The 27,651-nt window shown below is 38.1% G+C and overlaps 1 protein-coding gene across 3 annotated transcripts in view; it reads left to right on the forward strand.

Moving 5' to 3' along the window:
- DLC1 (DLC1 Rho GTPase activating protein) overlaps positions 1 to 27,651 on the forward strand; it is a 242,579-nt gene that overhangs the window by 103,293 nt on the left and 111,635 nt on the right. For all 3 annotated transcript variants that reach the window (XM_075091412.1, XM_075091411.1, XM_075091414.1), the window contains one exon: positions 1,643 to 1,676. In XM_075091412.1, the coding sequence (XP_074947513.1) occupies positions 1,643 to 1,676 (34 nt within the window). The remainder of the gene's footprint in view (positions 1 to 1,642; positions 1,677 to 27,651) is intronic.

The following is a 27,651-nucleotide window of genomic DNA, read 5'->3' on the forward strand; positions in this document are numbered from 1 at the left end:
GGTTTTCTTTTCCTTTTATTTGTTTGTTTCTTACCTTCTCCTCTTTACAATATTCTCTCATTACCCATTTCCTTCTTGGACAAATTATTATAGTGAACCATGGATTTTCTTTATTTTTTTATTTTTCTTAACCAGTGTAACCCCTTAAGTCTTGGAAATAGAAGAAAATTATATAGTGGTTTTCAAAAGTCTACCAATTATTTTTAAAAAATTTTTACATTATATCCTTTTTCTTTCTTTGCAGCTGATACCTTGATTCATTCTGTGATTTTTATTGTTTCTTTGGCATGTTAACTTTTTTTGGTCTATGGAGGTTAATGACTTCACCAGATTCCTGGAGCAAAATAGTGCTTCTTCTGAACAAATACATGTTTGTACAAAGCAAGGGAAATGCTTCTCAAGCAAGGAACAACTGCTGTTGTTTTGAATAATATTAGTCAGGTGGTACAATATTTTTGAATTACAAGCTCAAGCAACAGATATTAAACTAGGCAAAGCACAGGTGAAACAAAGAATCACATAAGGATTCTTATGGCTATTACCAATCTGTAAGGTGTTTATCAATATATATTTTCTAAGACATGTTCTATTTGAAATTTTGTACAAAATATTATCCAGAAAATGCTATAAAATACTATTTTATATAGCAGGACAATTCAAATCCTGAAATGAAATTTTCAAAGCCTATTTCAGGAACCCTGGAGAAAGTCTAAAACTGGATGTCTTGTGATTTCTGTCCATCACTTCCCCCTTTATTTCTCTGTGAAATCTGCAGCAGGAAAATCTGCTGAACAAAGGCTAGACTGACATGAGTGAAAGGGATGTAAAATTGATACCTTAACTCGCATGGCAGTTCTGCATACATTGTATACCCAATCCAATTTCTCATCCAGCCTTTATTACCTTTATCATATCTGCACATTCTTTAATTCTGTTTATACGTGTGCCATATAAATTCCATTTTACTATACATTCAATTTATAACCTACTTATTTTAGGAAAAATACACTGAGACAGTTCTTCTGCAGTAGTCTGGAAAAAAAAAAAGCATAATATGAAAGACTTTTACATCCATTGCAAAAAACAATTTTCCAAGTCCAAAAACAATTACAGCCGATATGAAAACACTTCTATTACCTGTCTCTGAAAAAAAGATATTAAAAATAAGAGATTAGTGTGTTATAAAACAATATACATTTAAGCCCAAGTCCTAACTATAGGAGGTCAATGGCAGAATTCTACTTGAGTTCTGCATAAGAAAGATTTGGCGTTTTAGTCTCATTTTCAGCCACACAGATTTTTGTCTTCACTCCTTCAGAATTATTTAGTAATTTCCCCGTGGAATTTTGTGGGCATGTATTCTAGGATGATTATTTCAAAATGCAATCATTGGAATATCTTATTAACTCCATCTCCTCCCTTCTCTCCTAGTCCTTTTTTTTTTTTTTAACAGTAATTAGTTTCATAATAGTTTATAAGCCACTAAAATGGGAACTGTATGTTCTCTCTAGAGTGCTAACGGAGTGAGACCTCAGTTCTTTCTAGACCTTCTGGGCACTCATAAAATCTACCTTAAGATTTTATGATGTTTCCCTAAATTCTTATTTTTTAATAGTGGTATTGCTTATTTTTTTTCTTTCAGGCTATGCCAATTATTTCAGAGAAGGAGAAGGCTGGTGAGTAAATATTTACTTATTTTCTCATTTCCTTGTATTTGTTTTGGGGAATACAGTGTTACTTAACTAAGTGACAAAAGACGGGCTTCCACTGTGGGGTTTTGAATGTGTAGGGTTACAGACCTGACAAATGTCTGTGTAAAGGTTATTCATTGTTTCCTGAATAGGGTATTTTCTCTCTCTGAAAAGCAGTCCAGCTTTCTGTGTGATACTAATAAAGATGTTTGAAACTATCCTACAAAGTACCCTGTTGAAATGCAGCTGCCTTTTATACGTTAGTCTTCCTCTAGATACTAACTTGTTACTTGGTGTTAAAATCTATTTTGATTTATTTCATGTCTCACTTGACAAACATGGATGCCAATGGGTTTGTTCAAGTCAGTGGAATCTAATGACTTCATGTGGACTTTACTGTCTGTCTTTAAGTATGGTGGGAAATTTCAGTTACCTGGAGTATTTCACTGGAGATAAAAATTATTATTTTGGCTAAGTACTTCCAGAGTATTGAAAGGTTATTTTCCTATTCTCTTCTGTTCTCTGAACACTATATTTACTTTGGTGTTGTTCTGTCAAATGTATTAGTGATTGTCTGATAAACACTGTCAGATGGGTGAATTGTGTTAAACTCTAGGGAACACTCCACTCTTAGCATTATAGTTCTGTAGAATCTCTGTTGGTTTCTTCATCATTTATTTTAACTGATATTGTGCTACTGTACTTCAAATGTAGCTTGAAAAATATGTTAAAATGGCCAAATGCCACCTGGCATCCTGATTTATGTCTGATATTTGGTGGTGATATTTTCTTGTGTTATCTTAGTTTGGATTATTTATTTTCTTTTGCTTGCTAAGGGAGAGAAATAAGTTTTTTAAAAGGTTTTGAGAGAAAAGCAACAGTGCTAATCAGTAATGTAAAAGCTATGGAGCTGTCTGGTCAGGATGTTGCTATTTTAGCTGTTGAAGATCATAAATAATTCAGAAACTGTGACCCATATTTAAGAAGCATTTTCTTTATAGATTTTGCAGGTGGTATTATTTGATATTCATTTTTCTGAGGCAGTTCGTATCTGGCCGCTTTCTTTAAATTATGTCCAAACATGTAAACTGATTATAACTGGCCCTACCATTTGCAGCTAATTTCAAATACTTTGTCACGCAGCCATATGACATTATAGGTTTTTGTACATCTTTAGCAATTATGTACCATACCAGATTAAAAGCTATGTGAAAGTAATTTAAAAAACCCTTCAGGGCATAGAGATATGATGACTCCAGTTTTATACTAGAGGAATAGATCTGCAACAAGTGTTTGCCGTAGCTAACAGCTTATAAAATCATAAATAAAACTCAAAGCTCTATGATTACTTCTTCAGTGTCCAAACTACCTATCGTGTCACTGTTGATGATGGTAGAAAATAAATGTATTTTTGACATACACTGTAAAACATGTACATATGTATATGTCCTCTCTTCCTCCTTCCAGCCCAGACTTCAGTGTTATGCTTTTTGTGGACAACATTATATTTAATATTACAAATACTAGGTAGAACTTCATGCCATGTGGAGTCAGTTTGCTGACATTTCCACGTACATGAGCAGAAGCTAGACTGTGAATAGAAACGTGGTTGCCTTTTAATCTTTTGGCTTTTACTTAACCCTTTGCAGCTCAGGAGCTCCCGAGGTTATGATTGTTTTTTTAGAAATATTAAGCATGCATTAGGGAGGTGTTTATTTTAAAAAGGCCTATTGAATGAAGTCACTTGGTTCTAGGGGTTGTTAGTGCTAATTTTTTCAAGTGCAATTAGATCTTGATTCATGTCTCATGTTTTGCAATTTAGCTAGCAGTTGTTTGATCATGGCTGCTTGCACTTCACCAGATAAATGACATTGCATAAGACTCATGAATGACAAGCCATAAGTAAGGTCTGAAAGCCTTAAAAAAAAAAAAAGGCATATTTGCATGTCTGCTGTAAGAGAACAAAACAAATACAAGTTTTCATATTTATTTGGAAATACCAACAATCTAACATTTCCCAGTTACTATTATTACAAACAGATTGAAATATATTACAAAATATTACAGAACAAAAGGGAGTTGTTTATTTCACTACTGATAATACTAATAACACAGTAGATAAAGAGATTGGATAGCATTGTATTAAAACTAAAATTGGATTAAAAATGCACTCTAAAATGTCTAGTTAAACATCTTTTCTCATTTTGAGAATTTGAAGTAATAATTTCTTGTAGTTCCATCTTTCCTGCTTAATGCTATGTGGTTTGATCTAGGACTGGAATGAGAAATACAAGGAAGTAGAAAGGCTGTTATTTCCGTGTTTCTGGTTCAGAAATTCTATATACATAAATAAAAACCTGTTTTTACAAGACTTTCGTTTCTGTAGACTCTAGATACTTTGATACTTTCAAATGCTTTTCCTATAGGCAACCAAACATTTAGAACCTTAAATGGATCAAGCTGCTTAGGCAGCTTAGAAGTTCACACATTATTGATTAAGTTTATAGCAGTTGTTAGTACTTGAAATTAAATATTTTCTCGATTTTATATATTTTCCAACACACAGTAAATTTTGACTACATCAAATATAAACTTTCAGGTGGAGTACTTAAAAAAAAAAAAAAACCCAACCCACACACTAATTTTCTATTTAGAGCAAAACCAAAGGTAATCAGAAAACATTGCTACTTTTGTCAATAATAACTCTAGAGTTTCATAACCAGTTTGGCTTTGGTTTTTTGATTTGGTTTGGGTTTTATTGGTGGTTGTTTTGGTTTGGTGGTTGTTTTTGTTGTTTGTTTTTTTTTTTACAGTGGAAAGTGCAGTAAAACCTGTAATTGCAGAGTCCCTTTGGCAAAAATCTATAAATGATCAGTGTATTGAGCAGAATGTCAGCTGTACCTAACTGTGTACACTATTGCTTCAAGTTGTGTGAATTAGGGCATTGCGAACAGTGTACTGTGGCATCAGCATTTCTGAGAAATTAATTTTTAAGAAGTCTCAATATCGTTAACAGTTCTGGCAATGGTGAAAAAAATAAATCTTTCAAAAAGAACTCTTTTAAGGTAGAAGTTAAGATCAAGCACAGCCAGGGAAAATGATGGCTCAAGCCAAGAGATGACTTAGGGTTGGGACTGTCAGCACCTAAATCAGGAATGCAGGCCAGCAACCAGCTTCAAAAAACTGTTTTTTTCAGATGCATTCAACTTTCTTTTGAGTAAGTTGTGTATTCCCTTGCCTTTACTTACCTTGCTGACTTGTGATTTTTATTCTCAAATTCTGTCCATTTAGAGAAATTCTGTCCTCAAAGAAATTTGAAGGATGGAGGGTTCATCTCACCTGTCAATAATAGTGTCTGTGTCAGAGTTAATGATACTGGCTTCATTTGTAGTCTAAAAATAATCAACCTATGAACCTTTGGTTCACATGGCTATATGTCAGCATTTGGTTTACTGATGTGAATCGCACATGAGAGTTCATGAATGGTATTGGTTAACCCTCCACTAACTGTAGAGTCAAGGTGGCTCCTAACGTAGACACCAATATTCAGTCGATGAATCCACTGTGAGGTTCCTAATTCAGGGCTAACTTCAGTTTCTGGAGCAATATTCCTAAAACAAAGTTGAAATGGCTATAAGTCAATATTAGAAGTATTGCCTAAGTCTCTTTGTGGACCTACTTCATGATTTCCCAACTTACCCTCAAATATTTGTAGGAAATAGTGAACTCTGTGACTTAGAAACATTGCTACAACAGAGCCAGCAGGAGGGGCAGAGTGAATATCCACATCTGGTCAGGGACTAACACAGCTTATTTCTCTTGAGGTGATGAAACTATGTGCTATCACATAAACAGGGCAGAAGGTTTAGTCTAGCTCTAAATAAATATGAACACCATTGGTCCATAATATTCAGCATTATAATAAATAAATTTTTTCCTGTGCATAAAACAACAGCCCTGTGGTATTTTGATTGAACACACATTTAGAAGAGTTGCTGCTTTAAAAATAGAATAAGGTGTTTTTAAGTCATTGAGTACTACAGTTTAGTTATTAAGTATAAACTTGGATCAACTGAAAAACACAGAACACATGATACAAAAAGGCAAGTGACACTACTCATAGGTAGCAGCCAAAATTCCCTAGCAGAATAGCAAGTGAACAGGTCTTTAAGAGCTTTCATGATTCTATCAAAATATTCCCTCTTGCTTTAAAGATATACTGTGGAAAAAAGCGCACAACCTCTTTGGGTAAATCTAAGTACTCTCTGTAACTAGTAGGTTAGGGAGGTCTAATTCAGCACAAATAAAAGTGTTAGTCTTTGACATGGAGTAGAACAGATTTGATAGCACATTTATTGTCTATGTATTGGTGATCAGCAAGCAAACAAGACAATAAAGTATTAAGCAGAAAAACAGCAGCCTCATTGGATCTCTGGCCAATGTAAAGTTTTTGAAAGCTCCCTGGTGTTATTGCTACAGTATGGACCTAGTAGAGAACAGGTCCCTTTTTTTTTTTTTTTTTTTTTTTTGAGGGGGGAGGGGAGGTATTCTGCATCTCTTCTAGGTTTCTGGTAGAGATACTATTTAATAAAGTACACATTTGATGTCCTTAGGTGTTAATTTCCCTGGTTGCCTTTGATTCACAAGGAAGACAAATACACAGACAATAAAAGGGACCTTAGCGGCAGGGTATTTCCTCCCACAGACTCTAATTGTTGGTGTCAGGCTGGGGAGAACACTTGGTGCTCAGCCCCATGGTGAGATGAGCTGCAGAACAGGAGGTGATGGAGTGATGACAAGGCAGGTCATGCCCGTCTGTGAGAACTCACAGTGGAGGACCTTGAAAATCCAGTAGCGACAGGTTCACTGTCATTAAACAAGGCACATAAAAGACCGACTGCTTGGCATACTAGGTAGAGCTCTTTTCATTTTGTTTAATTTAAATGCAGCTCTAATCAAAAAGGAAAAAAAGAAAAGCTCCACTAGACTTTACAAACACGTCCTAGATCCAAAGAAATCAATTCTTTCTATGAGCAGTATCCACTGGATGCTCTGTTTTCATAAAGTCATCCATACATAATCTACTTTGAACCTAAAGCACACATTAAAAAATTTAATCTGACTGGCTACAGGGTATAAGTTTCCACATAAACTGGAGAGAAATACAAGTTAGTTGGCACAGTTACTAGTTTTCTGGCTGCTATACAACATCTCTAGCCAGTATCCTAGAATAAACTGGACAAAATGAATTATTAATTGTTCCTTTTTGTAAGTATTGTAGCTGGTTTTAGTAGAACAGTCGTCTTAGTGTTTTTGTGAGACCTCATGAAGTACTAGTTCCTAGCTAGGTAATCTTTCTTTTACTGTTGATGTTGCAACAGTTATAAAATTTGTTTTAGCTGAGTGTTTGTTTTCTAAATAAAAATATCAGGTGAGCATTTGCACTTCAATCTCTCATGGTAAAAAACAGTTACAGAAAATATGCCAGAATTTGCATGGATGTCTGCCAAACACTAATAGATGTGAATAGATATATTTTTATTCCCGTGTCCTTTATTTCACTACTAGAGAAAAGGTTTGTGATGCCAACAGATACTGAAAGCTGACATTTCATGTTAAGGTTCCTGATGGTGTTTATTAGTTGGGTTTTCTTTATTTTTTTCTAAATGCAGTAAAATAGCTGATGTCATGGCTTTTTGGTATTTGAATTTTAGTGGCTTATTAACCACACACTACTGTAGTTATTCTTCTGAAGAAATAAATTTTAAAAGTCACACCATATTCACTGTATGCACGTGGATATAAACACATAAACTTTAAAATGCATATATCACTGCATGAAGCCAAAATCTCATTAATCATAAGGTGTTCTGGTCATTTTCTTTAGATTTCAGAGGAAAAAAAAGTTCATGGGACTGCAGCTTTCCTCTGAAAGTCCACTTAAAATCATGCTAAGTGCACCAGAAGCAGGACAACCCCTAAAAGTCCTCATGATTGTCTGTTGTATATTATGTTCTTGAGTCTTAAAACGTGAAGGGTAGGGGCCAGATAATGTGAATACACTCTGAGTGGGAGCCAGCAGTCAGCAAGGCTGTATACCACTGAAGAAGGATGCAAATGTTCAGGTCCCATGCCTGAACAGGAAAGCAGGTGTTTTCCAGAAGGCTAAACCAAATTCCTTTAGAACTTTGCATAATAATCAAGTACATCTGAAGTATCTAAGAACCAACAGAACCTCTTGTGCATTGAATTCTTAAATATTTAGCCAGCTTCTGTTTTCTTATTCCACCTGCATTAGTATGGGCCATCAGTGTGGACCTGTTTTTAAACTGCTTTGGAAGAGCTTTTTTAAATCACAGAATCACAGAACGGTAGGGGTTGGAAGGCACCTCTGGAGATCATCTCGTCCAAGCCCCCTGCTTGAGCAGGCACACCTAGAGCAGGGGGTACAGGAACGCATCCAGGCAGGTTTTGAATGTCTCCAGGGAAGGAGACTCCACAGCCTCCCTGGGCAGCCTGTGCCACTGCTCTGGCACCCTCACAGGGAAGAAGTGTTTCCTCATATTCAGGTGGAACTTCCTGTGTTCCAACTTATGCCCGTTGCCCCTTGGCCTGTCGTTGGGCACGACTGAAAAGAGCCTAGTCCCATCCTCCTGACACCCACCCTTCAGATATTTATAGGTGGTGATGCAATCCCCTCTCAGTCTTCTCTTCTCCAGGCTGAAAAAAACAGAGTCTCTCAGCCTTTCCTCATAAGCAAGATGCTCAAGTCCCCTGATTGTCTTGGTAGCTCTCCGCTGGACATGTTCAAGCAGTTCCCTGTCCTTCTTAAACTTCTTAAATCAAGATATGCTGTTATCTTCAAAGGCCTTTAATTTTGTTCATTTCTTTAATATAGTCTCACTTATTCAGACCTTCAAAATACTAAAAGAGAAAATCTTAATTGAATTATTATAGGCCAATAACAAGGATATACCATTATTTTTACACTGCATTTGTCTATATCATGCACTTTAATGCTTTTGTAGCTATATTTTTCTAGATACTTTTATGATTGTGTTAATTATGGAAACAAATTTTAATACTTCCTCAACAAATATTCAGATGTTGATATTTGCTTTAGAGAAAACAAGCAGTGTCTCTGTGCCTTATATTTCTGTGGTGAACAATTGAATTTTTATTTTTTTGCTGGTTTGCTGTCTCTTCTTAAATTCTGTAATAGAATTACCTTATTCTAATCAAGATATTTCCCTCATAGGAATAAAGATGTATATAGTGCCAGCTGAGTGATTACTGCTGCCGGCCATCATGTTAAATCTTTCAGCTGTCCTTTTTCTGGCCAATCAAATGCATTTTTAAGGGAAGATGTACTTTTCTTGTTAAGGCAAGTTATTTTTATCTCAGAAACTATGTGATTAGAAAAAAGAAAAAACAAACCAAGCATTAGCATTGAAGTCTTTTAAACATATTTTGACATTAATAATATAAGTTTCATCACAGATTGAGAAGTTGTAAGAATGTCTCTCAAAACAGACTTCACTTATTAGCAAAATACAGTTAACAAAGGATAATTCAGGATAGCTTTCTGGAATGGGACCTTTGGGAGGTAATTTCTCCAACTTCCTGTCAAGCAAGACCAGCCCTGAGGTCAGGCAAGACTCCTCAAGACTTCATCCAGTCCAGTCTTGAAAACCCCCAAGGATGGAACCTGTGCAATCTCTGTAGGTTACCTGCTCCACTGCTGTACTGACTCCATGGAGGAGACAGTTTTCCTTAGATCCAGTCTGATCCTTTCTGGTTTCAGTTTATGCCTGTTGTTTCTTGTCATCCTCACACACACAATGTGAAGAGCCCAGCTCCGTCTTCTTGTTGTCCTCCCATGAGGTCCGAGGGAGCTGCCAGTAGGACCCCAAAACCCATCTCTTCAGGCTGAACAAGTCCTGCAGCCTCAGCTCACAGGCCAAGTGATCCAGACCCTGACCAGCTTGGTGGCCCTCCCCTGGGCTTGTTCCTTTTTATCAATGTCTTTCTTGTATGGGGAGGATCCTGAAACTGGCCTTATTATTGCAGATGTGGTCTAACAAGTACTGAATAGAGAGGGATAATCCCTTCCCTCCATCTACAGGCCATGCTTTTATTGATACATCCCAGGATGCTGCCAGCTCTCTGCTGCCAGGGCACACTGCTGGCTCATGTGCAACTCACTGTCTGCCAAGACCCCAGGGCCTTTTCCATAGAGCTGCTCTCCAGCCAGTTTTTATCATTTATTTATCCACCCTTCCAGACTGTAAAATCCCAACTTGCAAGCAAAAATATTGTGGGAAACAATGTTTCATGATTGAGCTCTTTGTTGTCAAAGCAGAAAATACAGCAGAAGGCTTATGAATTTGCTACTTTCAGCAAATTCAATTTACTATTACATTATAACTAATTACAATGCGCTTACATTTTAACCACCATACAGACTGTATACTGGTACTCAGTGTATTCTGGCTACTTTCATATATTTAATCTTAATAAAGTTGTTTTTCAGTATAAAGTTAGTTACCAGTTACACAGTAGTTCAGTAGCTTTTATATTACCCAGTTCAAATTGTGATCTCTTGTTGTATTGGACACCAGAAACATTCTAAACGAGGTAGTCCCTGACCAAAAATAGCTTTTAAATCAAAGCAAACATGAACAAGTTGTTCTTCCTTTGCTTTTTTGGCTATAACAAGCATAACAAAGAATGGTGACAACCAGTTAATCAAGTAATTTCTAGCATAATTTTGTTCGGACTGAGTTCATGGTAAAGACTTGTGTTGATTCAGATGAAATATAAACTAGTTCACTTCGTCCTAATTGATAGTGACATGTAATCATTAGGCCATGGTTTCCAAAGTAGTGACATGACTGTTGATTTGGAAATCAGATGATGGGCTCTCTTTTTCAGTGTCCAGAAATAGAGTCAGCTTCTGAAAAGCTGAGGTGCCCAGAGCCAATTTTTAAAATTAACTTTTGGCTACATTTTCACAGTTATTTAGGTACCTGAGGATGAAAAACAATATCTATGTTATGACACCTGCTAATTGTACACTGGTTCCCAGGAAAGATTACCTTTGGGCAGTAAAATCTGCACATGGCACAGAATTATGAAGATATCTAATAATTTCTGAAAAATATAATAAGCTGCTCTTTACTTCTTTGGGTTCTTAGACAACATTCAAAACATCAGTAAGATCATATTATGCTCCTGTGTTCATATTTGAAAATAGAACTTGTACTGCTAAGTTGTTTCAGAGTTTTTGAAGATGCGCTAAAGTGCTGAACAATTTTAAATCATCTTTAACACTAAGACCTTAGAGCACTTAAAAAAGTGTGGCAAGATAACTTTTTTCTTTTTGCATCTGTTAAAACAGAAGGGTAAGAAATGGTTTCAGTCCCTGATCACCTGGGACATGGACTTTACTCCACAAAGCCAGCACAGGGTTTTGTTGTTTATATATTTTAGGTACTTACATGCACATTTTAAACTCCTGTCTTATTAGAATAAAAAGCTCCTTTTCACAAGTCCTTAGGGAAAAGAGACAACTCTTTGATGTTTGATGAGAAGTCATGCTTATTTACATTCCTCTAAGGAAAATGCAGGTCAGAGACACCCAAAAGCACACTTTGGATTAGGCACACCTGGAGGCAAAATGTCTTCCTGATGTGGAACTGTCCTTGGCAACACAATGATAGGGCTGTATGTAACTGCAGCATCACAGGTTTCTCAGACTGGGTTTTTTTTCCCATTTTAGAGTTGTTGACTTGTGGTCTGAATGCCTTCTGATATAGCGAGTGATGCTTGAGAGAATTGCTGTATCTGCTTGGTATGTTCAGCCTGAGTGACTAGGTCTTTTATTGTCTATAAACTAAAAGATACTAACCATATCTGCCAAAAGGTGTTTCTCATTATCTGGAAGATATTTAAATACCTTGTGGTATCTGGTCACCAAGATTAGCCGCCATCTTAAATCTCCTCTGCAAATACTCTTGTAAAATTAGATTGCTTTTGCATGTATCAGGAAGTGGCAATCAAATCACGTGCTGATTCTCTAGCGTATGGTAGATGCCACTGATCTTTAAAATGAACCAGTGAATGATTCTTATATGCAAAGTCAGTCAGTTGCCTCATGCCTCATACTTTATTACCATCTTCAATCTACCTTTGTGTTGATTTTGGCCCATTTGTGAATCACCCCTTCATGGCATTTTAGGAAAGAATCAGATAACTGCATGAAATTGTTGCTTAATTCATAAGTATTACAAATAAAGAACTGAAAGCCAAGTTTATTGATAGACACAACTGCCAAATTGCCTATAAACTATAAGTTTGTAAAGAGTTATTCCTGCAGGTAATCATTCCAGTCACATGAGTTTGGACTAAGCTTGTGAGTAGAAGTTTGCTAAATCCAAGTCTAAAATGATTTATCTGAAAGTTTCTCTGAGTGAATAGCCTCTTTAGTTCAATTGGTAGGTATTAATTTAAGGTCCAATCTGCAGTGGGTTCAGTTGCACCTGCTGCTGTACTTTGGCCTAAAAGAAGAAGAGATATTTGGTAACCAATTTCAGAGTGCAAGCCGGGTACACCATATCTTAGTAGACACCTATAAGCAGAATTGAAAGGCAAAGAGGAAAGTAACCAGGAATTTTAATATATATCAAAATACAGGCTTGAATTTAGAGAAGGGCAGTGGAAATATCTGTTAAAAGGCAAGGAAAAAAAAAATAAACCACTGCTTCCTCCAGGCAGGTTGCCTAGTTTACAATGTCATCCTGGAATCAATGTTTCTTCATGTTGCAAGGAAGAAAAAGAAAGACTGAGAATTTTGTCAAGAGTTTGTTATCTATCAGTTGATTTACATAAAGGACTGTTTACAGAACTAAACTCATGCCTACACTAAAAGGTTTTGCTCTTGCAGTTACTGTGGGAGTATATTGAAGCAAGGATGAAACTCCAGAATTTTCAGAGTGCCAAGGACTTATTCTGATGGTATTGCTCATGCTAACTCTTTGAGTGGAATTACATTTTTTGTGTCAGCACAAGTCTGTCTTTGGCAGGGCTCTATTTCACATTCATAACTGATATACCTGCTCTAACAAAACTATAAAGTCTGTATCAGGTTAATCAATTTTATCAGGTATCATTTCATCATTATCAGAGCATTTGTGGCTGGAAAATGATTGGAAAGTTAGAAGAGACTCGAGGGAATAGTCTCTAGGATTCCTAAATTTCTTTCACACTTATAGAGGAAGATCTCAGACTTTTACTCTCTGTACAGGTCACCCTTGCAACTTAAGTCTGACTCTATGTTTTGAAGCATGGATCCAGACCAGCATTTGTAGGAAAAAATGTCTTTTAGCTGCCACTCAATTAACTATTGCAGGATCAGATAGTAACAATGGGTCAAGTAGCCAACAGTGTTTCTGACACACAGTTAGAGTAGGATTCACTGCTACCTTGAAAGTGGTACTGGCTTTTTCAGCCAGGGAATTAATACCTGCCATTCCTTCTGATTAAAAGTTTTTGCACTTTTTTTTTTTTTTTTTTGTCTCTCAGCACAATAGTTATCTATGTTTGATTACTCTGTGTTGAGAACCATTTGACATCATGTGCAATTTCATGTCTCTTTCCATAGAAGAATTAGAGGACATCAAATGAAAGTGTCAGGTTCAAAACAAACAGGAAAAGGCATTTCTCCACACAATCTAGAACTGAAATATGGGGCTCCTTGCCTCAGTATATTGTGGATGCTAGAGTTTTACACAGGTTTAGGAAAAGTCTAGACAAACTGATGTCAGAGAAATTGATCACTATAACCCATTCCTCAATAAATTAATGATAGCCCTACCACTGATTTTCATAAAATTTAGCCACATCATAACCCTCTATGTACCTATTCAAAACTTGCCCAATATGTCAAATTAGTTTTGCAATATTTCCAGTGGATAAGTCACTATACAAATATTGAATTAGTTTTTAATGTGTCACAAATGGTACTGTGTAGTAAAAATCTACTGAATATTCAGCTCTAACATGTACACTGAATATAATTTTAGTACATAAATGCTTCCTATGTTTTGTAAGAGGCATGTATTTCCTCCAGAAAACAGTATCAACTATCCATCATCAAATTAAGAATACTATATAACTTACACAGCAAAAGCAAGCCCTCTACATGTTAGGAATCTTTCTAGCAATAATTAGAGGGACATTAAAATTTGCAGAAATCAATGATCAGAATACAATAAGTCAAGGCCATTCTTCAGCTGACTAAAGAGCAAAGGAAAAAAGTATGAGCATATCTCATAAGAATATAAAAAACACAAACATAACCAAAGACCATACTAAAAACTGTAAAGATATATATATGTTACAAAAAGATATATATATATGTTACAGTTGTAATCAAAACTTGGCATCATTTTGTTTTTAATGAGGAACTTGACATTGAAAAACAAACCAAGAAAGGTTCCAGCCTAAGAAGTTGCAACATATATTAACTTTTTGCAGTAGATTTCAAAGGCGTTCCCAGAGAAGCTATGTAGGCCACATTAGACAAACTAAGAGGAATAAGAAACAGACATCTTTTCATAAAGCAAATCTAGATTAAAATCTTCAACAAAGTAAATTGCATTTAGTTATATTAAAAGACTGAGAGATAAGAAATGAGCCATACGTCGTCAAGTCGTGTCCCGTCCCCGTCCCCCCCCCGAATAATCATTATAAGTTAAGCTAACTCTACTGATCCATAGAAAGAATTCCACATCTGGAAAATCTTTACTATGCCTGTGTCGGGGTTTCATGCTTTTTGGTGCTTTGTTCACCAGTTCCCATGACTCTAACCTAAACCTTTCTTCTATTTTCTTAAGTGCATTCCAGTTCAACTAAAGATGTAGTGATCATTTAATTTCCTGAGATCTATTATTTAAGCTTCCTTACCTATTTTCCTTAAACAAAGCAAAACAAACCCTTAAAAATAAAGCAACATAAAAAGATAAAGTAAGTGTCTTTGTATTATTCTGCAGTATGGACAATCATTTTAATAGACTGAAGTGAGATGGAGAATTATAACTGTCAAACATAACAGACAAGCAAATGTGTTGTTATTGTAGACTTCCAGCTGTGTTTAGCGACCAGCAGCAAGCACAACGCTACTAGGTAAGACACTCCACCACCAAAATTCCCTGTCTGCCATGTACCATGCAGTAGCAGCACTGTTTAAAATCTGAACTGTATTGGCTAAACCAATACAGTGCAGACAATCAGAAGAGAGTTGGCTCCTATATTCCCTTATAGTTATTTCCTATATAGTGCTATACAATTGCTTCCAAGTGCTCCTTCCCTCTCACTTAGAAATCCAGGAGATGGATTTAGAAATCCAATGAAGACAAAAACAAAGTACCACAAACAAAATACTTTCCAAAACTGGGGATTTCCACTCTTAAAAGAGCTCTGGGCTGAGTCACATAGGTTTGTTTCATCTGCACTGTCAGAGGGAGGTGTAGGCTAAGTGACAATCAAACTTGGAGCACATGCATCTAGCAGCCAGTCGCCAAGGACAGAAGGGCACCTCATTCAAGGACTCAGCAGAATCTGTATAAGTAAACTAGACACAACATGGGCTCAAGTACTGACATACAGTTATCCCTCTTGTTTACTTATTACAATGCTTCTTATTGTAGTTTTGGCCCGCGCCATCTGGAACTTTTCTGGACAAGACCCACAAACACCTTGGGAGATAGCATGGACCAGGGAATGTTTGAAGCCAGCAGTGGTAGGAGATTCACCCTTACTCTCATTGTGAGGTCTTGATTGAAAAAATCAGACAAATTCATTTTGGTGACCTTTGTCTACCACTAACTTCTCCAGGTTTAGTCCTTGCTTAAAGGATTCAGATACGAATTTATGAGCAAATCACTTTCTCAGTGGAAACACCTTTAGCTTTTTGCTTCCCAGATAAGGTTTGGGAAGGGCAATACCTCTTGTAATGCATGGAAAATATGCCCCAGCACGATTCTAGCATAAGGATTGAACCACTGCTTTCACCTAACTCTTCTTTCTGCTTTCACTCCTTCTGACAAACTGTCTTCAAGGTTTTGTATTTGAACATCTACTGAAAAAGAGATTCTGGAAATTATTTCTTTTGGTTACAGGCAAATGGGCCCAGTGATTCTACACTATTGCCTTTTAATCTTTTAACTATCATGCAACAATAATTAGTTTGGGAGGGAAAAAACTGTGAGACAGAATATTTATCCTGCTGCTGTGTTCCACAAACCTGGAGAGTGGGATGCAACTGACTTCAGCTGCCTTTATGCTTCCTTAAATTGCAGGTAATCCCTGGCATAACTGTAGAGAAGTGGTGTGGCAGACAGTGCTCTGGCAGGCAATGACGACTCTCCCAGCTTATGCTCCCTGGAGAGCAGCTCTTTGTACCAGAAGTTGCTGCCCCAGTGCTCCCCCTCCTCTGAGACAAGCCTTTGGAATGGGCAGAGTTATGCCAAGACATGCTTAACACTTGCTGCTCATGTATCAGTACCGATTGTATTTTGGATAGCATGCTGGGTTATTAGTAGGGGTAAGTGGAAGTCACTGCAGCCATAATTAAAGCCTGAATACCAAATTATTATCTGCATGAGTTGTCACTCTGTCAGCGACCCAACTACAAATTGATGAAACCAGCAAAACCTCACATCTGTGTGATAGAGAATAAAGAAGCTGAGGGGCAGGGCTTCATATTAATTTGGGAGAAAACCAGCCCTGCTTAACATCCCACCCCTATCAGCACTGAGCCTTACCAACGTCCTCACACAGCAGGGACCAGGATTTGCTTTTATTCCTAAGGGACCTTTGAACAGCAGATCTCCCTGATAAGGAGCAGCAGTTTTTATTCAGTCAATCAAGTGACAGCCAAGTGAACTCAAAGACATAATACTTTCCTGAGCCTGCAGCAATTAGACACTTATCCATTAATAAAACACACCTTAAAGAAATAAGTGTGCTATACACTGAGTAACTCTGGTTTATGATGTAAAAAGCACAAATTTTGGAGTACACTTTTTTCATAGAATTAGGATATCCTCTTTCTTCACATATTCCTCCCTTACAATTTTTAAAGCATTTCAGTTTTCAACATTTTAAGGAATTATACAGCCTGTAGCAAGAGGTGTTCTGGTCATTGTGGTAAATAACCTGATTCATTAAATATTGAATACTGAATCTTTTTATTTATTGGAGCAAACAACAGTTGTAAAACATAGTAGGAATTTAGGGCCACTGTAATTTAATCATGAGGTGTTAATGGCCTTCATGTTTCATCCGTTAAAAAATGAAAATCCTTGAGCAAGAAAAGGCTAATTCATATTCACAGACACAAAAGTCCCTACATTAAAGTGAAAAACATGTTTCATCTGACCCTACATATCTGTAACTGAGGGATCAAACACATTTCAGAGGAGCAGTTATCACCAAACCAAAATTTACAAGCTGCCAAAATTTAAATTAAGTGTTATTCTTAAAGAGCCTCAAATAGATTAAGGTATGAAAACCAGAGCACCATAACTCTGTTCTCCAGTGATGTTATAAAATAGATATACCATTATGACTAAACTATATTCATACCTGTAATAACTAATTATAGTTAACTGATTTTGAACATACAATACAAATTTTTTTCTTTCCTTCATTGCCTGCTTTGGATCTCTTGAGAGAACCACTGCCTAACTTGCAGATTGAAGTCAGTAAACCACTTCACATCCAACCCTGAGAGGACACATGCTACTCTGTAGCTTAGACTGCAGTGCTTCCTGTTGACAGCAGTATAAACTCGTGAGGAAATGTGCCAAACCTTATAGGTCACCGATTCCTTTTTAATGAGACTCAGTTAAGTTTCCTATGCACCTTTCTAATTTTTTCTGAATATTATGGAACTTTCTGGATTTAATACTCATATGAGTTCCATTAAAAATGGGGAAACCATTGGGGGCTGAACTACTGAAAAGCAGCTGTGCTGAGAAGGACCTGGGGGTGCTGGTGGACAACAAGCTGACCTGGAGCCAGCAATGTGCCCTTGTGGCCAAGAAGGCCAAGGGTGTCCTGGGATGCATTGAAAGGAGTGTGGCCAGCAGAGAGAGGGAGGTTATCCTCCCACTCTACGCGGCCCTAGTGACACCACATTTGGAGTACTGTGTTTTGGGCCCCCCAGTTTAAGGACAGGGAACTGCTTGAACAAGTCCAGCGGAGAGCTACCAAGACAATCAGGGGACTGGAGCATCTTGCTTATGAGGAAAGGCTGAGAGATCTGGTTTTTTTCAGCCTGAACAAGAGAAGACTGAGAGGGGATTTCATCACCACCTATAAATATCTGAAGGGTGGGTGTCAGGAGGATGGGACTAGGTTCTTTTCAGTCGTGCCCAACGACAGGCCAAGGGGCAATGGGCATAAGTTGGAACACAGGAAGTTCCACCTCAATATGAGGAAACACTTTTTTCCTGTGAGGGTGCCAGAGCAGTGGCACAGGCTGCCCAGGGAGGTTGTGGAGTCTCCTTCCCTGGAGACATTCAAAACCTGCCTGGACGTGTTCCTGTGCCCCCTGCTCTAGGTGTGCCTGCTCAAGCAGGGGGCTTGGACGAGATGATCTCCAGAGGCCCCTTCCAACCCCTACCATTCTGTGATTCCTGATTTCAGCAGCATTTATGATGATTGAGCTGGATTCCACTCCACCATGCCCTCAAACTCTGAGCTTCCCTCCAAGCCCTTCTGCCTTTATTGCCCTACCCCAAACACCTCCTGAGTCTGTTTCCCAGGCTTTCCCAGAGAAGACCTGTATAGCTTCAGGCCTTCAGGTCCAGAACAGACCCCAACTAGCTTGGCAGACCTCTGGACATGAACTCATTACTTCATTCTAAATGACAGTTTAATTCTTCTAAGGCATCTAAAGTTTTTAAGTAGGCCAACTAGTTATGCATAGCATGTGGTGTATTTTTTAATGATTTTCTTTTTCCTTTGGTTACACAGAAAACACAAAAATAACAAATGGACCGTTCTTTTTCTTGCATCGGTTTCCTCACTTTTTTGGTATACACTTCTGACTTAAGTCTGGTCATCTTGAATAGCTTAGGATCTTACTGTAGGTCATATTATGTCACTTGAATAGGGAAGATTTTCCAGCTCATTTTCCTGAGCATTTTTCTATTCACTAGCGCAATCAACAGAACATGATGACTCGGTCTATGATAAACTGTCAAACTAAGTTCACCTCTACCACCTTCTGCTAAAGATTTCTTGACACCTATTCAACAAATCATTTCCTTCACTGTTCCTCTTTGATAAGTTTCCATTCCTCCAAGCCTTTTCCTCACAAATTGGAAAGAAATCTAGTTCCCTCACTGCTATTTGTCATGAACAGTAGCACCTCCAAGGACTCACAAGCCATTTGCACATTCCTCTGTTAGTGTATATACCAGCATATACAGTATATGGTTTCTTGTAAAGTGCATGTCTTAGTTCAGTATGATTGTATCCCATGTCTTCCTTTTCTGTATGCTTTTAAGGAGTTTTTTCATTGTTCTTTTAAAGTGTTCATTCAACACATAACCAGGTGAACATGGTTAATTATCTCATATTTCATAATGAAAAGGTAGTAAATTACAGAACAAAGCAGACCTTCAATGGGAACTGAATACTTTCACCACGTTCTTACTGTGTCTATACTCCATTTTTCATCTCTTAGCATTACAGCGGTCAGCTGCAGTATGCTCAGTGACCTGTATGAATTCTACCTACCTGGAATGTTCAGAGAGGGATGTGACTCCCTAAAAGTTGTAGTAATTGTTTAGCTGTGGATCTCCATGTGGATTTCTGTTCAAATGCATGCTGTCAATTTTTAAACATGATTTATAGCCTGGCTTACAGTTCAGGCGATAATTTCTGGTTTTCATTATGCATGAATCTGCTATGCTTGCAAAATATATATCCTTCTTCATGTATTCTGTGGGCCAGCTTGTGATTCACCTTTGCACAGACACATTGAAAGTTGTAATTGCCTGAAAGAGAGCTTTGTGTTGAAGGTGAGTCACAGTGTTTCTTCCTGAACTGTATTTCACTGCCTTCTAAGTTCAGGAATTCAAGCATTTGCTGTAAACTGGATCACTGAAATGATTCACATTAAGTCTATTTTTTAACCTATATTGTTTTAGTGAGCTGGCTTTCAGCAAGCTGTGCAAACAGTTGCCCCAGTACTGAATGAAAGAACAGTTTGGTGCAATAAGGGACACAGACAAAAAAAAATACGAAGAAAGAAAGGAGATATTTCCTGAAGTATCTTTCTGCTGCTAGTGTCTTAGGAAATAAATGCCTTAAAGAGGCTGCACTAGATGCACACAGGCATAGGGAATTTGGCACAGGAAATGTACTTAAATACTAAGAAGATACAATTCTAACTGACCTAGAATTAGGACTTGAAGTGGCCACGCAGCCATTCAAAAGCTACTACAATAGTTCCTGGTATTTAACAGCAACTATGGACTCCCGTCAGAGATTTGAGACTGTTACAGACTGTCTGTCTCCAGACTAAACATCCCCCCTTCTACTCTTGTGTTTGCTGAGCTGGCGTGCTCATGAGGTACATATATGAGCTACACAGCCATCCTCATCTGGACTCCCTTGGTACAAGACACGTGACTTGTCTCCGTCCTGCTGCCTTTTGGGACTCTCCCACCTGTACAGCGTCTATTGCATTAGTCTCCTAATCTATTCCTGCTGGACTGAATCTTCTGTGAATCCTTTAGCATTTCCAAAATTATGTCACACATTCACAATGCAAACCATGTCTTTACATAGACTGTTGATATATAACAATGCTCTAGTGCTGCTTCTCCTTGCTAAGGTCTTGCTACTGTTCCTAACAGAGGTCCCCACCATTAACATCTTTTATTTCCCGCCAGGAGTATAAAGATCATCTAACCTCCATGCAGAGAGCACTCGTCTGGGAACTGTAAAAGCAGTGTGTGTTTAGAGTAACACTAGATACTGTTTCAGAACACGTCAGCATTTTTTGCCCAACAGGAATCCAGCATATTGGTTCTCAGGCAAGGAGGACCAGAATGGACTTAAGGTCAGCATGTGCTTGCTGCTAACGCAACGGATTTCGTGAACATGCGTGATTCCAGCTGCCCTCCTACATGCACTTCTCTGAGAGCAGCCTTTTTACTGAAATCTATACAAAGTTCAGTTTTTTGTTTCAAGCTTCAGCCTGACACTTATCTAGCCTTTTTTGAGCTTCCTTGCTTGGTAGATGTTAGGAGTTAGCAACTGGTCTCCCATTATTTTTATGAGAGCTCCTTTCATGGGGTGATCATTATTGAAAAACTAATATAGTAATTGCAAAAGTTTGCATGACCTTTTCTGTGTTCCACACATTCGTTCTTGTCTTTACACATCATGCACAGCAATGTGAAAGTCACAAGGAGAAAAAGGCTCTTTTTTCCACAAAATGGTGCAGAAACACCTAACCTTCTATAGAATATGAAGTTTTGCAACAAGCATGAAGTTAGATATGACACGCGAGGAGGACATTTATGGAAGGACTTTAAGAAATTAAAGACTTTGTATTGTCTCTTAGAGAGAAAAAATATAACTAGTGAGGATCAAAATATACAGAGGATTTTGGTGAGATATATGTTTAATATTTCATAGGTAGGTATCAGAACTATTTATAGACCATGTTTTGGTTGGTTATCAGTGGTACTTTACTGAAAACATGTAGCAAGGGCATGTGCATAGATGTGTAAGATGTATATAAAGATCTTAAGTTGAAATTAGTGTGAAAACACTTTTTCTGTAGCCTTCTCACCTCCAAGGCATGGTAAGCTTTAAAAAGGGCATGGTTTCCCTCGATGAAGACTAGTAAAAGATATTTAATTTTCCAAGCCCAAAACCCAGGATCTAACTAACGTATTTTGGATCTAAATTAATTTTCAATATCTGTCAAGAATATATCTGAGAGTTTTTCTGAAAGTTTATTTAAAATTCTACATCATTCTTAATCCTAGCTGCCAGAATTTATTGTTTAGTAATTCAATTGTCCAGATGCTGAAATCTTACAGTCCTTGCATAGGGGAGGAGGTTTTCAACATCAAATAATTAAGTTATTCAAGTTGAAATGAGGTTAATTAGGTAACTGAATCTAATCCTATTAATTGAAACTCAGAGCTGTCAGGACTTTGTAGGAACAGAGCCTTTCAAAGCTTGTTTAATATTGAAAGACTTACATTAAAACCTGCTTTTTAATTCCCTCTTCGGTTTTACTTATGCATTTTCATATACAGTATAGACTTAAGTTTTGACCTTTTGAAATATATTTCTGTTTTATTTTTCACTTTTATGACCAAGCTCAAATTTGTTATTAGTACATTGATAGCTGTTGATTCCACTATCAACTCTAAATTTCAAACAAGCAGTCTAGAATTCATCTTTTAAGAAGAGTACAAAAGCGGAAGAGTATACTTGCTTGTTATGCAAGAATACACCACTTTCTCCTATAAATTATGGTGGAAGTTTTCATTGAACTTTAAGAAGTATTTTATTTTGGCCCACATATGTAACATTTTCTTGTGCTTAACTAAAGGATTGTATGTTTGGATTGAAAAGAACTTATCAGCATCTTGTAAAAATGCCATCCTCTCATATCTTCTTCTAAAGAACTTCAAGGTTTCTCTTTGTTTCCTTATGCATAAAGCATTAAAGAGTGTCACTGGCATGAAAAAATCTCCTCCTATTCATTCAAATTTCACCTAAAGACACTCTCATTCTGTAGTAGTGCCCTCAGAAAGCTGCCAGTAAGAGCAAACAAGGCTGAGCTGATTTAGCCCATGAAAAAGCACCCAATGGGTGTCTGCTGTTCCTTTTTCTTTCTTCGGTTTTTTGTGTACAACAAGCAATGACGCCTGCATTTAGCCTGTAAACACATAGAGTATGCAAGTATTAAGACTTGGTACAGCAGATTCCCTATCTAGCTGTGTTTGCTGTTTGTTCAAACAATGACTGATAAGTAAGATTAAGTTCTTGGAACGGACTGACATGTGAGTGTGTATATAGATGCATGTGTGTGAATGTTCTGCACTTTAAGTATTGCTTAAATAATGAACAGATTCATACATGAATCATTTAGGCTTTAAAAGATAATCTTTCTAAAATAATGTTCTCTGGTTTTATCTGTGCTTTAGACTGTACACTGCCCTTATTTAAGAGTAAATAACGTATATTGAGAGTGTTGTATGGCCTATAGATGAATTAGACTGCCAAAACATTTACAGAGGATGTCTGGTTCCCCTGTCTTCATGGGGAATTTACTGGGAATCTCTCCATATATGGCACATAGAAAGAAAGGGAAATTATATCCTTGTCTGTCAATATAAAATGATGAGGTAAAAGTGCAATGATGATGTTTAAGCATCTTTCATCTCCTGGTATCTTTGTTGTTTCATGGTCTTAAGTCCCTGTGTCTTGTGATATTCCATTTCTTTGTCCAATTTTTAAATCACAGTGAGAATTGAACTAAAGAATTCAGTGTTCATGGCATTAACTTTGTAGAGATTCTGGCAAATCACAGCCACCATTATTCTGCAAATGTCATATCAGTCATACAAAAGAAGCAACAGAACTAGGGCTTGCGCAGCTCCTCTCTATCAATTCTTAGTTCCTAGGGATCAGGGGACCAGGAGGAAGCAGGTGCTAAGCAGAATTTGTGCGAATATAACAATTTGGCAAATCTGTTGGTGAATTTGTGTAGAATAGATGTGAGGCCTACCCTTTTCCAGAAAATTTTACAGTAGTGGTCTTCAGCATGGCAGAACTACTATATTTCAGCCCAAGCTCTGCCACTGTCCATCAGGCATAGCCAATCCAGCCCTGCCAAAACACCCTCCATACCAAAGGTGCCTTGGAGGCATTAATTTAAAAGGGAATTGTAAACATTTGAAAGGGATTTAGACTTATTGCTCCCACTGAATATTAATAATCAGAAAATAACCAATTAAAAGGTACCAGAAATACAAACCTGACAAGCTGTTTTTCCTGAGTTTGCAGATGATTAACATAGGTTTTTGTGTGCACCACACTGGCCTGAGTTTGGAAAAGGGACTTTTTGACAGAGGAGGTTGATGGAGGCCCTTCCACCTCTCTCCTGGATGCTGTGGATGGACTGTCCATTGTGACGGTCTCAGGCATCTTTACAAGAGCTCTGAGATCAAGTTAAGCATTCTATGATAGAAATATCCTAGATAAACTATTCAGAAAACCTGCCTGGAAGACTGAGATTCACAGCCTGCAAACTCTCAGTAGACATCTATTGAGTTTAGCACTCAGGATACTCACTAGTATGTGTGTGCATTTGAAACTTCCTCCAACCTCTCCCCTCTCCCTTCCCCTGACATTTCCTTCATCTTGTCCTTTCCTGATGTGTTTCTGCATTTAACACTGGACTGAAAAGAATACGGAATCCTATTGATGGCTTGCATATCAGAAGACCACCTTTCAGATATAAGACTGAAGTTTTGATATGACAAATTTTATGTCTGAATAGCAGGTCCTTTTTTACTGGGAAGGTGTAGCAGGTTATCAAGGGATTGCAAACCTTTTCGAGCAAAGCAAATATACTTCCAGGGTCAGTTCTTTCTAAAGAGGGTATCAACTATGATACTGATATATGCGACCTCTAGCATTATATTCTGCTCGTTTTTCATATTAAATCTTGCTATTCCAAATTTGATTTTGCTAAATTCTATGTTTAAATATATACTACACTGAGGATTTCCACCATAGCTGATACATGCATCCTTCTGTTTTAGATTTGCACTTTTTTCTCCTTTATTTTGTACTCACATATTTTATTTTGTCCTTACATAAAGTCCACAGATTAATTAGTCCTAGTATGTAGGAAGAACATACACAAACAGAATCACAGAATGGTAGGGGTTGGAAGGGACCTGTAGAGATCATCTTGTCAAACCCCCCTGCTTGAGCAGGCACACCTAGAGCAGGGGGCACAGGAACACGTCCAAGCAGGTTGTTTTGGATGTCTCCAGGGAAGGAGACTCCACAACATCCCTGGGCAGCCTGTGCCACTGCTCTGGCACCCTCACAGGAAAGAAGTGTTTCCTCATATTCAGGTGGAACTTCCTGTGTTCCAACTTGTGCCCATTGCCCCTTGGCCTGTCGTTGGGTACCACTGAAAAGAGCCTAGTCCCATCCTCCTGACACCCACCCTTCAGATATTTATAGGTAGTGGTGAAATCCCCCCTCAGCCTTCTCTTGTTCAGGCTGAAAAAAACCAGATCTCTCAGCCTTTCCTCATAAGCAAGATGCTCCGGTCCCCCGATCATCTTGGTAGCTCTCCGCTGGACTTGCTCAAGCAGTTCCCTGTCTTTCTTAAACTGGGGGCCCAAAACTGGACACAGTACTCCAAATGTGGTCTCACTAGGGCAGAGTAGAGGGGGAGGATAACCTCTCTCAACCTGCTGGCCACACTCCTTTTAATGCACCCTAGGGTACCCTTGGCCTTCTTGGCCACAAGGGCACATTGCTGGCTCAGGGTCAGCTGCTTGTCCACCAGCACCCCCAGGTCCTTCTCAACAGAGCTGCTTTCCAGTAGTTCAGCCCCCAGCCTGTACTGGTGCATGGGGTTGTTCCTCCCCAGGTGCAGGACCTTGCCCTTGCTCTTGTTGAATTTCATGGGGTTCCCCTTGGCCCAGCTCTCCAGCCTGTCCAGGTCTCACTGGATGGCAGCACAGCCTTGCGGTCTATCAGCCACTCCCAGTTTGGTATCATCATGAATATGTTGAACAGGACTGGACCCAGCACAGACCCCTGGGGAACACTGCTAATTACAAGCCTCCATCCAGACTCTGCCCCATTGATCACGACCCTCTGAGTTCTGTTGTTGAGCCAGTTCTCTGTCCACGTCACTGTCCACTCATCCAACCCACACTTCCTTAGCTTGCCTATGTGGAGAGACATAGAGAGACTCTCTCTATGGGAGACAGTGTCGACTGCTTTACTCAAGACAGACAACATCCACTGCTCTCCCTTCATCGACCCAGCTGGTCACGCCATCGCAGAAGGCTATCAGGTTGGTCAAGCATGATCTTCCCATTGTGAATCCATGCTGACTATTTCTGATAATCTTCTTGTCCTCTACATGCTTGGAGATGACCTCCAGCATGAACTGCTCCATCACCTTTCCAGGGATGGAGGTGAGGCTGACTGGCCTATAGTTCCCCAGATCTTCCTTCTTGCCCTTTTTGAAGATTGGACTGACATTTGCTGTCCTCCAGTCATTGGGCTCCTTTCCTTCTATTCTCTACAACCTTTCAAAGATGATGGAGAGCAGCTCAGCAAGAACACCTGCCAGCTCCATCAGCATTCCCTTCAATGACAGGTCAGTGTTTTGAAACCTTGTACCACCTTAAACACTTCCACACTTTTCTTGGTGTGCTCACACTTTAAATACTTGTAGGCTGTTATCGTTACTCTCCCCTTGCATTATGAGCTGTCATTTGGCTAAGCGGGACATGTTTTAATCTGTCCTCATAAATCAAAGTCTCCAGCCCCTTAATCATTTATGTTGCTGTTATCTGAATTCCTTCAAAACTTGTTGACATCTTCATGGTACTATAGAGGCTAAAACTACATGCTGCATCCAAGAAGGGATTCATTTGTGCCAGATAAGGTATATCTGGTTGTTCTTTATGGCAATACTAGGAATATAAATAATAGTGTTTTTTCTATCATATAGGTGAGTAAAATAGTTAATAGTATGATTAAAACACCAGAAATAGTAAAGAAGAAATGTTATACATTTTTACCACATTTCTCTTCCCAAACATTTGAGATGTATACGTTTTCACTGTTACTGAAATACTTTATTTGTAATTAACGTACCTTAAAAATATTACTTTAAGCTATGAATCTCAGATGTGAGCTTTGTCTTCTTGTTTGTTTGCTTTCTCAACTTCTTTGGGGAGTGATTTATTCCTTTCTTCCAATTACCATATTTTTTCTAGAAGTTTCTACATTGATTACTCATAGATATGAAATTATTTCTCCATTATTTCACCAGCTTTTTGTTTCCCTCACCTCTTCTGTCACAAAGTACTTAGAGAAGCATTTGTACTTTCTTTGTTTCCAGTGTATATAAGGCTTTGTGAGTACTTTTCCCATGTATGTGTTGCTGCTGTTATTTTAGATAATCAGTTTTTTCAAGGCCTACTTCTGATTAGTCCAAGGCCATTTATATTTTGCATTGAACCTGAGTGCAAGGATCATATTTCCTATTTTCTTTAAGAACTGTATGATTTAGTAGTGTGGCTCTGAAAACTTTAAGTTCATAGAAAATAATGTGCATTGCTCATAAACAAAATTTTAAGATCTCCTATAAGCTCACCTCACCACCTAGATATCTTTAAACAACAAATGACTACAGTATTTTTAGGCTGAAGACCAGAGCAGATAATCTTTATTCCAGAACCAGTTCATAGAATCATAGAATAGTTTGCGTTGGAAGGGACCTTTAAAGGTCATCCCATCCAACACCCCTGCAATGAGCAGGTACATCTTCAGTTAATGTCGGAATGCCACTATATCTCTTACCTTTCAAAAAAGTAACTTGACTTGACTGTAAAACAATATTAGATTGGCTATGGAGCCATAGCAAAGCACAGGTCAGGGTTTCAGCCCTACAAACACAGCATAAGTTTCGCATTTTCACCTTTCTCTCGAGTCTGTGAAGTGCAAAGTTTACTGAACATATAATAATGAAATGTCCTTGTAAAATAAATCAGGGGAACTACCAGCCAGTAGCTAGTCTCAGGACCTAAAATTTAGGCTACTTACTGCTGTATCCTATCCGCCTCCTGGCCACAAAGCCAGCTAGTCC

Source organism: Phalacrocorax aristotelis, chromosome 4 (genome assembly GCF_949628215.1).
Source record: "Phalacrocorax aristotelis chromosome 4, bGulAri2.1, whole genome shotgun sequence".
Taxonomy (NCBI): Eukaryota; Metazoa; Chordata; class Aves; order Suliformes; family Phalacrocoracidae; genus Phalacrocorax; species Phalacrocorax aristotelis.